The sequence below is a fragment of the Orycteropus afer genome, unplaced genomic scaffold (genome assembly GCF_000298275.1).
Source record: "Orycteropus afer afer isolate SDZICR_OR568_19922 unplaced genomic scaffold, OryAfe1.0 scaffold00012, whole genome shotgun sequence".
In the NCBI taxonomy this organism is placed as follows: domain Eukaryota; kingdom Metazoa; phylum Chordata; class Mammalia; order Tubulidentata; family Orycteropodidae; genus Orycteropus; species Orycteropus afer.
Window position 1 is genome coordinate 11,171,701 of NW_006921599.1, and position 14,052 is coordinate 11,185,752.

The following is a 14,052-nucleotide window of genomic DNA, read 5'->3' on the forward strand; positions in this document are numbered from 1 at the left end:
AAGCTCAATTGGCATAACATACTATACAGAACATTGTTCCACCTCCTGCTTTGGCGAGTAGCAACTAGGATCTTAAAAGCTAGCAAGCTGCCATCTAGATGCAACGATGGGTCTCTCATCGAGAGCAAAGAAGAATGAAGAAAAACAAAATTCATGGAAACAATTAGTCCTAGTGACTGGCACACCATCCGATCTGCAGCCTATACAACTATGAGACCAGAAGAACTAGATGGTACCCTGCTACCACTGTCATCCACTTGGAAGGGGATCTATGTAGGAGATCCTTGATAGAAAGGGAGAATAATGTGGAACAAAACTCAAAATTATTTGGAGGAAAAAAAAAAAATGGGGAGGGACAGGTTTGCTGGTCCGATAGAGCCTGGTGGAACCACTGAGACTATGGCCCCTAGCTGCCGTTCAGATCTGGAATTGAACCCACACCTGTGGTTTCCAGCCAAACAAAAGACAGGCATATGAGTTGAACATTTACAAGTAGATACACTCTTTGGAGAGAACAATCATGGGAAAAAGAAGGGCTGCTTATGCATAGGGAGACAGCTCAGGGAGCAAGAGTGTATGGAGGGATGGACACAAGGAATAGGTAACTGTGGGGAGGAAGTGGGAGGGGAGCTGTTGCATTGTGGTAAACTGTGGTCAATGTCATGAGACAAAGTATATTTGAACCGCTGTATAGAAAGTGAATTTGCTCTGTAAACCTTCACCCAAATCACAATAAAATAAATAAAATAAAAACAGTAAGATGTATCCCAAGCAAGATAAATCCCACCTACATCAAGAGCAATGAAGCTGAAGAACGTCAAAGAGAAAAGCCACTATAGACAGCCAGAGAAAAAGGACCAGTTAGGAAAGATAAGGAAAGGATCTTTAGATTGAGGCAATGAATAACCAGGCAGAAAGTAGAGTTAGTAGAGTGAGTACCGCCCATCTCTAGAAATTGTGGACCTGGGGAAAACATTATTCAAGACCAAAAATAAGATACAGGCACCCTCAGACAAACAAAAAATACTCGACCGTGAATTTAACTCTTACTAAACCAGTTAACTAGGTGCTCTAGAGTAATTTCCAACTTATGGCAGCTCCATAGGGTTTTTAATGGCTGATATTTCAGAAGAAAGATGGTAAAGGAATCCCAGGAAAGATGGGCTATGATGCAAGAAAACATGTTAAACAGAGACTTGTAAATTTGTGAGTAAAGCTCTGAATGAAACAATCGTAATATGTGTAATCTGGGAAGTTACTTGGGCAGAATTGAAATAAACAACATTAAGACAGGAGAGGAAGGGTGTGATCAGAGATGGAGCAGTGTGAGATCTCTGACTGACCTGTAAGCAACAACAGACAGTATCATTTAAATCCAGCACTAAGACAAGAGCTACCAGTTTCCACTGAGTTGCGTCTGACTCCTGGCAGGAGTCTCATGTGTGCAGGGCAGAACTGCTCCATAGGGTTTTCACGGTTGTGACCTTTTAGAAGGAGAACATGACTCTAGATGGGTTTGAACTGGCCAACCTTTTGGACAGTGGTCAAGCACTTAACCGTTTGCACCAGACAGGGTCTCCTAAAACAAGAGCTTAAGAGTACATTGCTCTTCTTTTTAGTGGGAGAAAACTTTATTATAATAAGGACTAGCTGGGTGGACTAAGTTTAGAAGTCCTCATTTTCTGTGGGAACATCCAAAGCAATGTCGTCAGGGGCCAATCAAAGCCTGCCTACTTTTTAACTCCTTACTCCCGGGACACACTTCTGAGAGCCTGGGGTGTACTGTCTGGACTGCTGGAAGGTGGCTGCCATGAGGGCTTAGTTTTGTGCCTATGGAGATCTTTCAGTATGGCCTTTTAGCTTTTGGCCTTTGATTAGTCTTTAGTGTTAGAAACGGAGGGAACTGCTGCCCATTTTTGGTCTGTGCCATCTTCTTTAAAAGACAGGAATTTAACTTTTAAAATATGAGAACAATTGGGCTAAAAAGGGTAGGAAAAGCTTTCAGGAAAGTAGAAAGCACTAAGTAAGATGGGGAAAGGAGCCTTTGGTGGTGCAGGGCTTAAGGCATTTGACTGCTAACCAGAAGGTTGGCGGTTCAAACCCACCAGCTGCTCCATGGAAAGAAGATGGGGCAATCTACTTCCATAAAGATTTACCACCTCAGAAACCCAATGGGGGTTGCTATGAGTTGGAACTGACTTGATGACAATGAGTTTTTGTTTTTTTTTTTTAATTAAGATGGCAATGAAGCCAAATTACTTCAGTAGTCAACAGCAAACTGAAACGAACCAAACATGCTACTTAAAAGATAGAGATATGTCTGAATTAATAAATTCCAGTAATATTTTATTTATAGGAGATATGCCTAAAAACATAGGGGCACAGAATCATCAAAAGTTAAGAAAGAAAAAACATAATGGGCAAATAATATTAACTAAGAAAACCTATGTAGCTCCAATGTAGTAAAAAACATATATACATTTCAAAAGAAAACAAAAGCAATATTCAAGAAAGTACTTAATGATCAAAAACAAAAGGTTTAATTCACCAGGAAGATAATTCTAAACTTCTGTTTGACTATATGCACACATACACACACATTTATATATATACACACACATACATACGGACTGTTTTTAAAGGAAAAAAAAAAAAAACAGAACAAGAAGGAAAATCTAAAAAAATCAGTAATCATGATTGGGGGAGGGTTTACACACCTCTTCAAAACTGATCATTCAATCTGATGAAACAGACAATAGAAGCCCATGCCTATCATTTAGAATCTTATTCTCAAGTACCTGTGAAGTGTGTAGAAAAACTGTCAGTGACAGGCCCTTCTGAAGTCCACAAAGAAATGTAATAAAAAATCAGTAACAAATAATAACTAGAAAAACCTTCACTAACTTATTTACAAACACACTTCTAAATAGTTCATTAAGTCAAATAAGCAATCTTACTGAAAAAATTTAAATACTCAGAAACTTACATATCAAAACTTTAAAATTCAGCTAAAGTAGCACCTAGTGAGAACATCACAGCCTAGAAATCAACCCTGAACATTCAAATTAAATTAAAAAAAAAAAAAAAGTCAGCAAATACCTAACAAAAGCAAAATTAAAGAGGAAAAATTAATGAAACAGTAATAGGATAAACAAAACGAAAAGTTCTTTGAGGGAAAAAAAGCACAAAACTTTTAAAACAGGCATGTTCTGGGTATGATTCATCAAGAAAAGAAGATCATTAGGTAGGAAAAAGCTAAGTGAATCACAAGTACAATAAAGACCAGAATACTATGAAATGTTATGCTAGTATCTTTGAAAATATAGGCAAAATAGACAAGTTCCACAAAAACTTGCTAAAACTGTCTCAAGAAGAAACAGAACACTTCTGTAACTGTAGAGGAAAAGAATGGATAGTTCTTCTTCCCAACATTTAAGAAATCCATGAGAGCACCATGTTCATGCCCAAAATAGATTAATACCACTAATCTATAAATATAAAAAACTCCAATCAAACTCTGAACAGAGTTTTTCATAGAACATGAAAATCTTACTAACATTTACACAGAAAAACAAAAAGTGTGGAATAGCAAGGTGACTCAAGAAAAAAAGTGTGTGTACAGGTGGGGGTGGGGAGCTCCACCAGGTGTAAAGACTTCCTATGAAACAAAGTTTTCTTAACCTCAGCACCCTCAGCCCTGCTGATAATGGGGGCTGGATAACTCTTGGATTTTGCAGGATGTACAGTGCCCAACCTAGCCTCTGTCACTTGATGCCACCAGTACTAACCCCCTTCCCAGTCATGACAAACAAAAATGTCTCCAGACGTGCTAAATAGAGCGCAAAATCACCCCCCAGTTGAGAACCACTGCTTAACGAATAATGATAATTTATATGGTATGGAACAGTATATATTTTGACTAGAACAAAAGAGAAAAGATTCAGGAATACATGGAAATTGACAGAAAGCAGTAAGAATCAGACTGCTGGTGCTGAGGCACGTGGTTACCGCACGTAAAAAATTAACATTAGATCCTTACACAAAGTCAACTGGAGAGTGATAAAGATCTAAATAAAAAATGGAAAACATGAACACTTTTAGAATAATACACAGGAGGATATCCTTCTAACTTGGAGTAGGAAGGGTTTCTTAAGACAAAAGCACAAGCCATAGATAAACAAAAACTGATAAAGGTGATCACAGTAAAATTAAAATTAAGCAAAGGTCACTCTAAGACAATCCAAGCCACAGACTGAGAGAAGATATGTGTACCAGCTAAAATCAGCAAGAGCCACAGGTATAAGACTTAATAAAGGAAGACAGCCAACCAATTGAAAAATGGGCAATCAAGGAAATGTAAATTAAAACCAAAGTAATTGCCATTTCATACCAACAAATTGACAAAATTGAAATACATGGCAATACCAAGTGTCGGCAAAGATGTGAAATAACAGGGATACTCAGACATGGCTAGGAGATTGCAAATTGGAAGGCAATTTGACAGAATCCAGTATAATTAAAGATGTATGTATCCTATGCCTCAGTAATTATTTTCCTAGTTATATACTCTAAAGAAGTGGTTCTCTGGGTGTGGTCTCCTGACCAGTAGCCACATTATCACTTGGGAAGTTGTTAGAAATTAAAATCTCAGGACCCACCCCAAACCTATGGACTCATACACTCTAGCAGCAGCGGGCCCAGTAAGCTGTTTTAACAGCCTTTCAGGGATTCTGATGCTTGCTTAAGGTAGAGAACTGCTGCCCTAAAAAAAAATTCTTACACATGAGTGAAGACATGGTATTAGAATGTCCCTAACAGCGCTCTTTTTAAGAAACTAACATTGGGAACTTAAATACCTATCAAGACAACGATGAATAAATAACTTACAGGGTACACATTCAATGGAAATACACTGTAGAACGGAACTGAGCAGATCCATGTGGTATCTATCACTATGGACGATGATCAGAAATGCCTGCCTGGGAAAGTGAACATGAAAATGCAGTGCAATGCCACTTCTGTCACGTTTTTTACAACTTGCAAGCTACTATATACTGTTTTGGACAAAGGCTAAACTCGGGACTCCCTCTGAGGGGGAGAAGAGGAATGCAGAAAAGGGGCACAGATGCCCTCACCAGGGTTGATGCTCAAGAGCCAGGCGGTGGGTACACTGGTATTTGTGTGATTCTTTATACCTTTTCATATGTCTGGAATATTTCATAGCATGATTTTTTTTTTAAAGATCTGAGGCAAATATAAAACATTAACATGTTAAGTCTGGAAACATGGTACATTCTCTGGATATTTAAAATACTTCCCCCAATTAAAATGAAAACCAGTAATTGGTCACAATAAGTTTCAAAGCTCTAAATAAAACCTCATGGGGAGATAAACATACAAAGTTAAGATCCTAAGTTGGCAACTGTGTTTTGAGATATTTTTGATTTCTAGAATGTGTCTTGGAGTCTCTGGGTAGCACCAACGGTTAACACGTCTGGCTGCTAACTGGAGGCTCGAGTCTGCCCACCGGCACCTCAGAAGACAGTCCTGGTCACCATCTTCTGAAAAGATCAGCCTTGAAAATCTGATGGAGCACAGTTCTACTGATATACATGGGTTCACCATGAATTGGGTTGACATGATAGCACAGTCTGTTGTTAATTTAATCACTAGCCCAAACATCACCTCACTGTTTTCCCAAGATACCAGGTCCACTTTGGAACATCAGAGAGTAGAGTCAGAGTCTCTGGATACAACAGAGGGCCCTGGCTCCAGTGGATTCAACTGCTGATCTACTAGTTCAGAAGGGACCCACAGAAAGCTGAAATCAAATTTTGGCAGTCCAGAGAACAGAAAAACAGGTACAGAACAGGGCATCTCTAAGGCTATCTGTGAATAACTTAACTACATTATCAAGATACCCTCACTCCACCTGCTGACATCAGGTTGACTCCACAGAAGTAGACCATCCCATCTTCCTTCTGTGGAGTGGTTGGTGGATTCAAACTGCTAACTTTCTGGTTGGCAGTCAATGCCTTAGGCATTGCATCACCGGAGTTCTTTACCCTTCATTGCTTGTTGTTGTTGTTGTTGTTGTTATATGCCGTCGAGTCGGCCCTGACTCATAGCGATCCCTCCTTGGGTTTCCGAGGCAGTATCACTACAGAAGTAGGATTGCCCAACCTTCCTTCCGAGGAGTGGCTGGTGGGTTTGAACCACCAGCCTTCTGGTTAGCAGTCAAGTGCCTTAGCCACTATGCTACCAGAAAATGATAGCATTTCCTGAGGAAACAAGATTCATGGCAGGCAGAAGGTCAAGTCTGGTTCGGGTCCTACGAAGTCCCTAATCATGTCCTAACAGCACTTTTGCTGTGCTGGGCACTCCACAGAGCAGTTTGCTGGGGTCTGTGATGGTCTCCTTTGTTGCTAGGTACCTGGGCCCTGGCTGGCCTTCTCCACATCTGCAAGGCTCTGAGGGTCAGCCAATCCTACTATGCTGCAAAGCAGGTCACAGTGTCCTGGCACCCTTCTCTCTTAATTTTCTGACTAAAACTTTCCATGGCTTGTCCTTTTTTTTTTTTTTTTTTAAATAAAAAAAGATACTTTGGAAAGTGAGTCCAAAATTTCTGACTGAGTAGAAAGACTCCAATATTCACTGAGTAGAAAGAGTCCATGTTCACTGCCTATTTCTTTTTAATTCTTTCTTATAAAGTAAACTGCCCCATATTTGTCTGTAACAATGGAGCATCCTCCTCAAGACAGGGACGTGTGACTTGTCAGGTTGAGAAATCTAAGGCACAGCTCTGAGCAGCTCTATGGAGAAGGCCTGATTATTCTCTGTGGAGATCTAGTTGAGGACGAAAGCCAAAAACCCAAAGTCCTCCAATTTTCTTCTTCAATGTTTTTAAAACCACATGTATTTTGGCAATATGCACCTAATGCCATTTTTTTTTTTTTTAACTTTAAAAAAGAAAAAAGTGAGTCCAACACTTTTTGAAATGAAGAGAATCATTCCAGAGATTTGCTCAAAAGTACAGTTTACTTACTTGGTATCTACTGATACCTGTTATACAGTATTTGCTGAGCTCTTTGCTAGGCCCCCAAGGACCCTGCACCATACACCTAGCCCCAACTCTAAGGGCCTCACCCTGCACAGAGAGGCTTTTCTGCCCACTGATGCACTCCTAACTGCCCTGCCGTCCCACTTGGCCCTGCGGGCATGTGTCTCCCTACTGTAAAGGAGCTTTGTAAGAGGGATTTCGATTCCTCTTTATTTCCTCTGGGCCTAAAAGCATGCTAAGCACAGACCCAGAAGGGCTCAGTGATTATGTTAAACTGAACTGGATAAGAACAGAGTTCACTGTTCAGCAGTAAGAGTTTCCACTGCTGTTCTCTTCATCATCCACCACCATGCAACCTGCTGCCATCCCTCATTATGCTGACATCTTCTGTGTGGCCAGGGTTACCGTGTCCTGCACAGAACAGGACATTGGTCCCTGGAGCAAATCCCTGCACTTCTAGTCAGAGGAGCTACGGAAAGCCACTTCTGGGTGTCTCACACCAAACCATGACTGACGTGGAATCTGCCCTGAGAAAACATGTAGCTGCTCCACTGAAGACAAGTTCTGTATCAGTAGGGTACGAAAGGGGAAGCTGAGTATGTGGAGGTGACTACCTGCTGAAGGATGAAGGGAATGACCCCGAGAGCTGGTCATGTGTACCCAAATGGTGCATTCTGAGGCAATTCAGGTACTACTTTTGATCTTTTATCCCTACATTATTTTTCTTCCTCATTCTTGGGTTTCTTTAAGCTGTCCTGGGAGGAGGCAGAGGATGACCATAAAAGAACAGAATAAAGGAAACAGATAAAATGAGCAGTGTGGGGAGAAACAAGACAGCGAGAGCAAAGATCAGGGCCAGGCAAGTCAGGGAAAAGGGTAAAGGTGGAGTACAGTGAGATTTGGGGGGTGCAGTCCAGGAGCGATGAGAGGAACCCTGGGTGCGCAGTGGTTAAGTGCTTGGCTGCTAACTGAAAGGTCAGCAGTTTGAACCCACCAGCCTCTCCACAGCAGAAAGATGTGGCATCTGCTCCCATAAAGATTACAGTCTTGGAAACCCTATGGGGCAGTTCTACTCTGTCCTACAGGGTCACTATGAGTCGGAATCCACATGGGCAGTGGGTTGTGTTCTTTTGGTTTGGAAGGAGTGATGAAGAACCTAAGGAAGATGGCAAGGCAAGGAAAATGGGGATACTCTGGACATTTCACCACATTCGTGAGACTGATTGGTGAAGCAGCCACACCGGGCAGGCACTGCAGCCAGGAAGGGCCCACTGCCTCCATCCAGCCTCAGGAATGTGTAAGCTGCCCAGCAACCACTTCCTATCCCCACTGCCAACTGAACCAGGTCTTCAGAAGGACAGGCTGGATGGAAGGAGCCCAAGACTCTGATTTCTCCTTACTCCATTCTAGGGGAAAAGTCAGAGATGCTGACAGATGTTTACGTATTTGATGCTCATGACAGCACCATGTACAGAGGTAAAGAATCCAAATGTCCCCCTAAGGGACTGGCTAAATCACTTAGGTTACATCCTGATGGCAAACAGCCAGCCTTTAAGGCATACACTTTTAAAGACTTCTTAATAAGATAGGACGGGGAAAACCTTCATACAGTATTAAGAAAAGTTAGATACAAAGCCATATATAGATGTAGTTTGATGCCAATTACATAAACGCAGTCTCTCCCACACCCACACAAAGACGGGAAAGAGCTATACTGGAACAGTATAGTGATTACTTCTGTGTTGTGGAATTACGGGTTCTTTTGTCTTTTTAACTTTTTAAAAAACATGCTCCAAGTTTTCCATAAGCGTAATTTGTATTTGTAATTCTAAAAGATGTTCTTAAAAATATCTTCAAGTGTACCCTAGAGCTATAGGAAAAGGCAAAACAAGAACAAGACAAATACGGTGCGATGTCTATTTTGATTTCTGGAGTCTAGTAACAGACCTGATAAGGAGCTCTGGTGGTGTAGTGGCTAAGGCATTTGGCTGTTAACCAAAAGGTCAAGTGCTTCAAACCCAGCAGCTGCTCCATGGGAGGAAGATGAGGCAATCTACTTCTGTAAAGAGTTACAGCCTTGGAAACCCAATGGGGGTCACTATGAGTTGGAATCGACTCAATGGCAGCGAGTTTGGTTTTCTGTTTTGGAGTAACAGGCCCTAGGATGTCATCCCATGCCCCCTGTTGAACAACAGAACAGCCCACCACCCCTGCCAACCCTCTCAACTTGCCTCTTCTTTCCGCTATCTGCAGGTAGCCTGTGGAAAGGTATTGCTCCATATCCTGCTGGAAGGCCTCTTCAAAAAATTTCTGCCGCTCCTTCAGTTTCATTTGCTGAGTGTGCTCCATTTCCAGGACCTTCTGGGCGTGCTCAGCATCTAGTTCAGCTAAGGAAGCAATAACTCGGGTTAGGGTTTGAAAACAGACCGAGACAGGGGACGAGTACAAATACCTACTCACACTCACCCTCCAAACTGATAATGTCACATCTGTTTTACAAACATGGGCCGGTGTCTCAACAGCTCATATAATCCACCTCTTCTCTCACCAATGCGCTGAGCTTCTTCCAATTACCTGAGCACACCAGGTGCCTCCTCACCTGCACATCTTTGAATGTACCATTCCCTTTACCTGGAATGGCGGTTCTACCCACAGCTCCCATGGAAACAGTATAAACAGTTGTTCAGCTTTCAAAACTAACTTCTCAATCCTTCCTTCAATGGATTAAAGAAGAATCTTTTGCTTCATCCTGATGTTTCCACATCACTGAGTTCAGACTTTTGTAGCTGCCTTAAAAATTACAACAGGTGAAGATTTGGAGCTTCTGCAGAATGGTGACCATGCATGATTCATTTCATTATCTGACCACTTAGCTCAATGCCTGGCACATAATGAGCACTTAATAAACCAAGCCAATAAATGCTCATGAAAGAGTAAGTGTGGAGCCACTACGGGGCATCAGAAAGTGCCTTATAGTCTTGGCTTTGCTGTTTATTGAATTGTGCGCAACCTGGACAAGTCACTTCACCTTTCTGAGCCTCATGTTCCTTAGCTGAAAACTCAGGGGAGAAATGTTAACCCAGTGCTAACATGAAACTTTAATTATAGAATTCTCTCACATTATTTCATTTAAGTGAACAGTGGCCCCTCAAGTTAGGGCTGGCCCAGAACACCAAACAAGAACCACTACTATACACACACACACACACACACACACACACACTACCTTAACTTTGTCATTCAAACCAGAACCCCAATTACCAATTGGTCAACACTTTCTAGTGGCTTAACCTTCCTTCAGAGCATGCAGAGAAAATATAAAAAAAAAAAGTCAGGGTCAGGCATATAGGTCAAGGGTTATTTGCTTTTAAATCGTAAACCCTTTATATTTAAATAAAGAGATTGTAGTCTGTTCACATGGTGTGGCAAACACTTCTGTTGTATATACCCTGTTTGGTCCCCAGGACTGTTAATGTGACAGTATAATCATATTAACTTTTGGTCCCTGCATTATAAATAAGCTTATATCTTTTGTAAAAGATCGGGTTAATACTGTACAACTTATAGTTCTGAAGCAGCAATATCACCCTTTATCTCCTGTAATACAACAGGATGATTCCTCGTGTATATACCAAGAAAAGGGGGAAATGTGAGTCAATCTGAAGCCAGAATTCTGGTAGCCTCTGGGAAAATCTTTAACCAGAAACCTTTTAGTGTCAGCAATACTAACAGGACTTTTGGAATTCTAAACACTCCTTAGGGCCTTTAGCTGCCCTCCAGTCTCAGCAGGTATCAAGGAACTTCCTCCGAACTCAGCACGCCATCCGGATTCAGCACGTATCGGAGATTTGCTCGGCTCCTGAAAGTCTTCCACATACCTGAACCTTGCATCCTCCCTACATAATATTTTCCTAAATGAACTTTGAAGTCGGGGGGTTTCTTTACGTCCCCCAACATCTTAGATCACTGCCCTAAATTCCTTAGCAACAACCAATCATCTGTATCCTCTCGCCCTGGTGCTGCTCCACCCCATAATTTTCCATAAATTTGTGACTATACTGGGGCACGGGGTCTTTTGCTCAAACCACTGATCTGGTAAGGGCAAAGACCCTAACTTAAGTTAGCTAATAAACCCTCCTATTGCTTTTGCATTGTCGTGTGTTAGCATATTTCTCTCGCCGAGCAACTCCTTCATAACCTGGGCACAACAACAGCTCTGACCATCACGATGAGGGGATGTTATACAGCACAACAAAGGGAGATTATCTGGGTGAGCCTGATCTAATCAGGCTCTTAAATGGGAATGAGATTCTCCTGGAGAAAGAGATCCAAAGCATGAGAAGGATTTGACATGAAGAACATTCTCCATTGCTGGTTTTGAAGACGGAGGAGGTCATGTGGCTAGGAATGTGACAGGTGTCCAGGAAGTGAAAGCAGTTCTCAGCTAACAGGCAGCAAGAACTTCTTCAGTCTTACAACCACCAGGAACTAAGACTCTGCCCAGAACATAAATGAGCTCCAAAGAAGAATCTTCTCCAGAGCCTCCAGAAAGGAGCACAGGCTGGCCGAAACCTGGGTTTCAGCCTTGTAGGACCCTAAGCAGAGAGTCAGTCACAACTTGCCTGGACTTGGACCTTTTGAACCTAATACATTTGTGTTGTTTTAAGCTGTCAAATTTGTGATACCCCAAAATGCAGCAATATGAGATTACTCCAAATGAGCTGCCTGCTTCTTTTTAGCTAAAGAATTAAAGAGGACAATCCCAATTCTTGTTTTTAATGAGTAGTTTGGAGCACCCGTACTATGGCAGACAATGTGCTAGGCTGTGTTTGGCAGGAGGGCATGGGGTATTATTCCAGAAAACCTAATAGTCAGCAGAAAGGCTCAGCTACCTTGCTGTCCTGGGATAAACTGAGGGCCCAAAACATTAAAAAAATAATTTCACCTGAGGCAATGTTCCCTCTGGTTCATCTCCGGGGAGTGTTGACTGGTGTGGTATTAATTAAGTGATTTAAAAAACAAACCCAGCAGAACTCACAATGAGCTACAATGGTCTACAGGGCCCCACTTTTCACAACTCCCGAGTGACAATACAATCCCATTTGTTGTTGTTGTGTGCCATCAAGTTGGACCGGACTCAGAGAGACCCCTCCTTGAGTTTCCAAGGCGATATCACTACGGAAGTAGATTGCCCAACCTTCCTTCCAAGAAGTGGCTGGTGGGTTTGAACTGCCAGCCTTCTGGTTAGTAGTCAAGTGCCTTAGGCACTATGTTACCAGAGCTCCCATACAATCCTATATGCACCATATATTCTAAAAGCTCCACAGAGGAGTATACTGCTAATCCCAAATCTGCTATAGTCTCTAATACGTAAAATGTTTTGGGCATTCTTCTAGCACTCTAATCTACATATATGCAAGCAATACAAACTAATATTAAGCAAAGCCACACAAACAGGGAAGTCAGTCTTAAGGACAAGTAACGTATTATCATTACTACTCAAACTCACCACATTCCCATGCCATCCTAAATTCCTTATGGAGATGGTTTAACACAGTGGGAAGCATGGCAGGTTTGGAGTCAGTGCAGACATGGCCCTACCTACCTTACACCACTCAGCCTACCTCTGCTTTCAGCTGCAAGGATGGAGTAAAGCTCCTGGTGAGCTCACTCCTGTGCCCACAAGGTCCCATCCTCAAGGGCATACCAGTGAGCTCTATGCTTTCTGCTCAGGGTATTCTCTGAATCCCCAGGAACCCACAAGCAACTTCAGTAATGCTTCCTTTACTGACGTTTCCTCCTTTGCTCTCACATTCTCTACACTTCTTCACTCCTGCTTCTTGCAATCACCTTCCAAATAAACTACCTGCGGCAAAATTCTTGTCTTAGGCTCTGCTTTCAAGCCCAAGCTAGGAAATCTGTTACTATCTGTAACTAATGCCAGCTAAGTCTCAGTCTCCCCCACTGTGAAAGATGGGGACTAGCACCTATTTGACAAGGTTGTTGGCAGGATTAAATGAGATACCATATGGGAATCACCAGGCACACAGCAACTGGCCAACAGCTGACAGCTAATATTAATAACAGCATTATTCAAAATAAAAGACTCTTGAAAGGGAGTGATATATGACCAAGAACCAAGATTGACTAGGACACTGATGATCACACATACTCTCAGTCTCACTTAAGATACTTAAGAAGTAATCACCTCTCATTGCTCTTATAAATCTGCAAGGAATTTAGAGTGTACTCATAAGGAGGAAAAAAGAAAGTGACTCTTCAGGAAGGTCTTTTCATATTTTTCATATCAGCCACCAGTATCCATCTCAAATGGATACTCAAAACAACACAAAATTCCATTACCAGTGAAGATGGTATAATCAGTTCTAAATTGTACGTTTTAATGGTGCTAAGGATGGCATGAGATACATGAAGTAAAAAAAAAAAAAAAAAATCCATCTGCTCAACTGCTTCATTTCTGAAAGTGCATTAGAATAAGTCAACCCTAAGCATGCTTCAAATGCTTCAAACAAAGCTCAGTTAATCTCTTCTTTTAAAGTAATTCTAGATTAAGTAGCTCAAAAACAAAGAAGAATGCAGACATCATGAAATTAATGACCTTGTTTTAATGGAATTAAGATTTTTTTTATAGGTAGAGAGAGAGATCATTTGAAAACATTTTTCTTAAGATTTCAGTTCTCTCATGTTTCTGAATTACTGGTTCTATAGTGTTTTTATCTTAGAATTTCTATAACTGGGATGTGATCCAACTAGGATTTAACCACAAAGGGGAAGATGGGGTTAGGTAACTTAAAACAACTAAGTAACAACAACAATAGAAACAAAAGGAGAAATCACTGCTTTTAAGTTGTAAAACATGTCCCTCATTGCCCATTGTAGGTGGATTTCAAACTCTTAAGTATCCTATAAGAGAGCTCTGGTGGCGTAGTGTCTAAAGCATTTGACTGCTAACCAGAAGGCTGGTGGTTCAA

At 41.5% G+C, this 14,052-nt stretch overlaps 1 protein-coding gene across 1 annotated transcript in view; it reads right to left on the reverse strand.

Annotated features, from left to right (window-relative positions):
- Nucleotides 1-14,052, reverse strand: part of DTNBP1 (dystrobrevin binding protein 1) — a 253,422-nt gene that overhangs the window by 10,186 nt on the left and 229,184 nt on the right. The window contains exon 6 of the mRNA XM_007951913.1: nt 9,292-9,447. Coding sequence (XP_007950104.1) covers nt 9,292-9,447 — 156 coding nt within the window. The remainder of the gene's footprint in view (nt 1-9,291; nt 9,448-14,052) is intronic.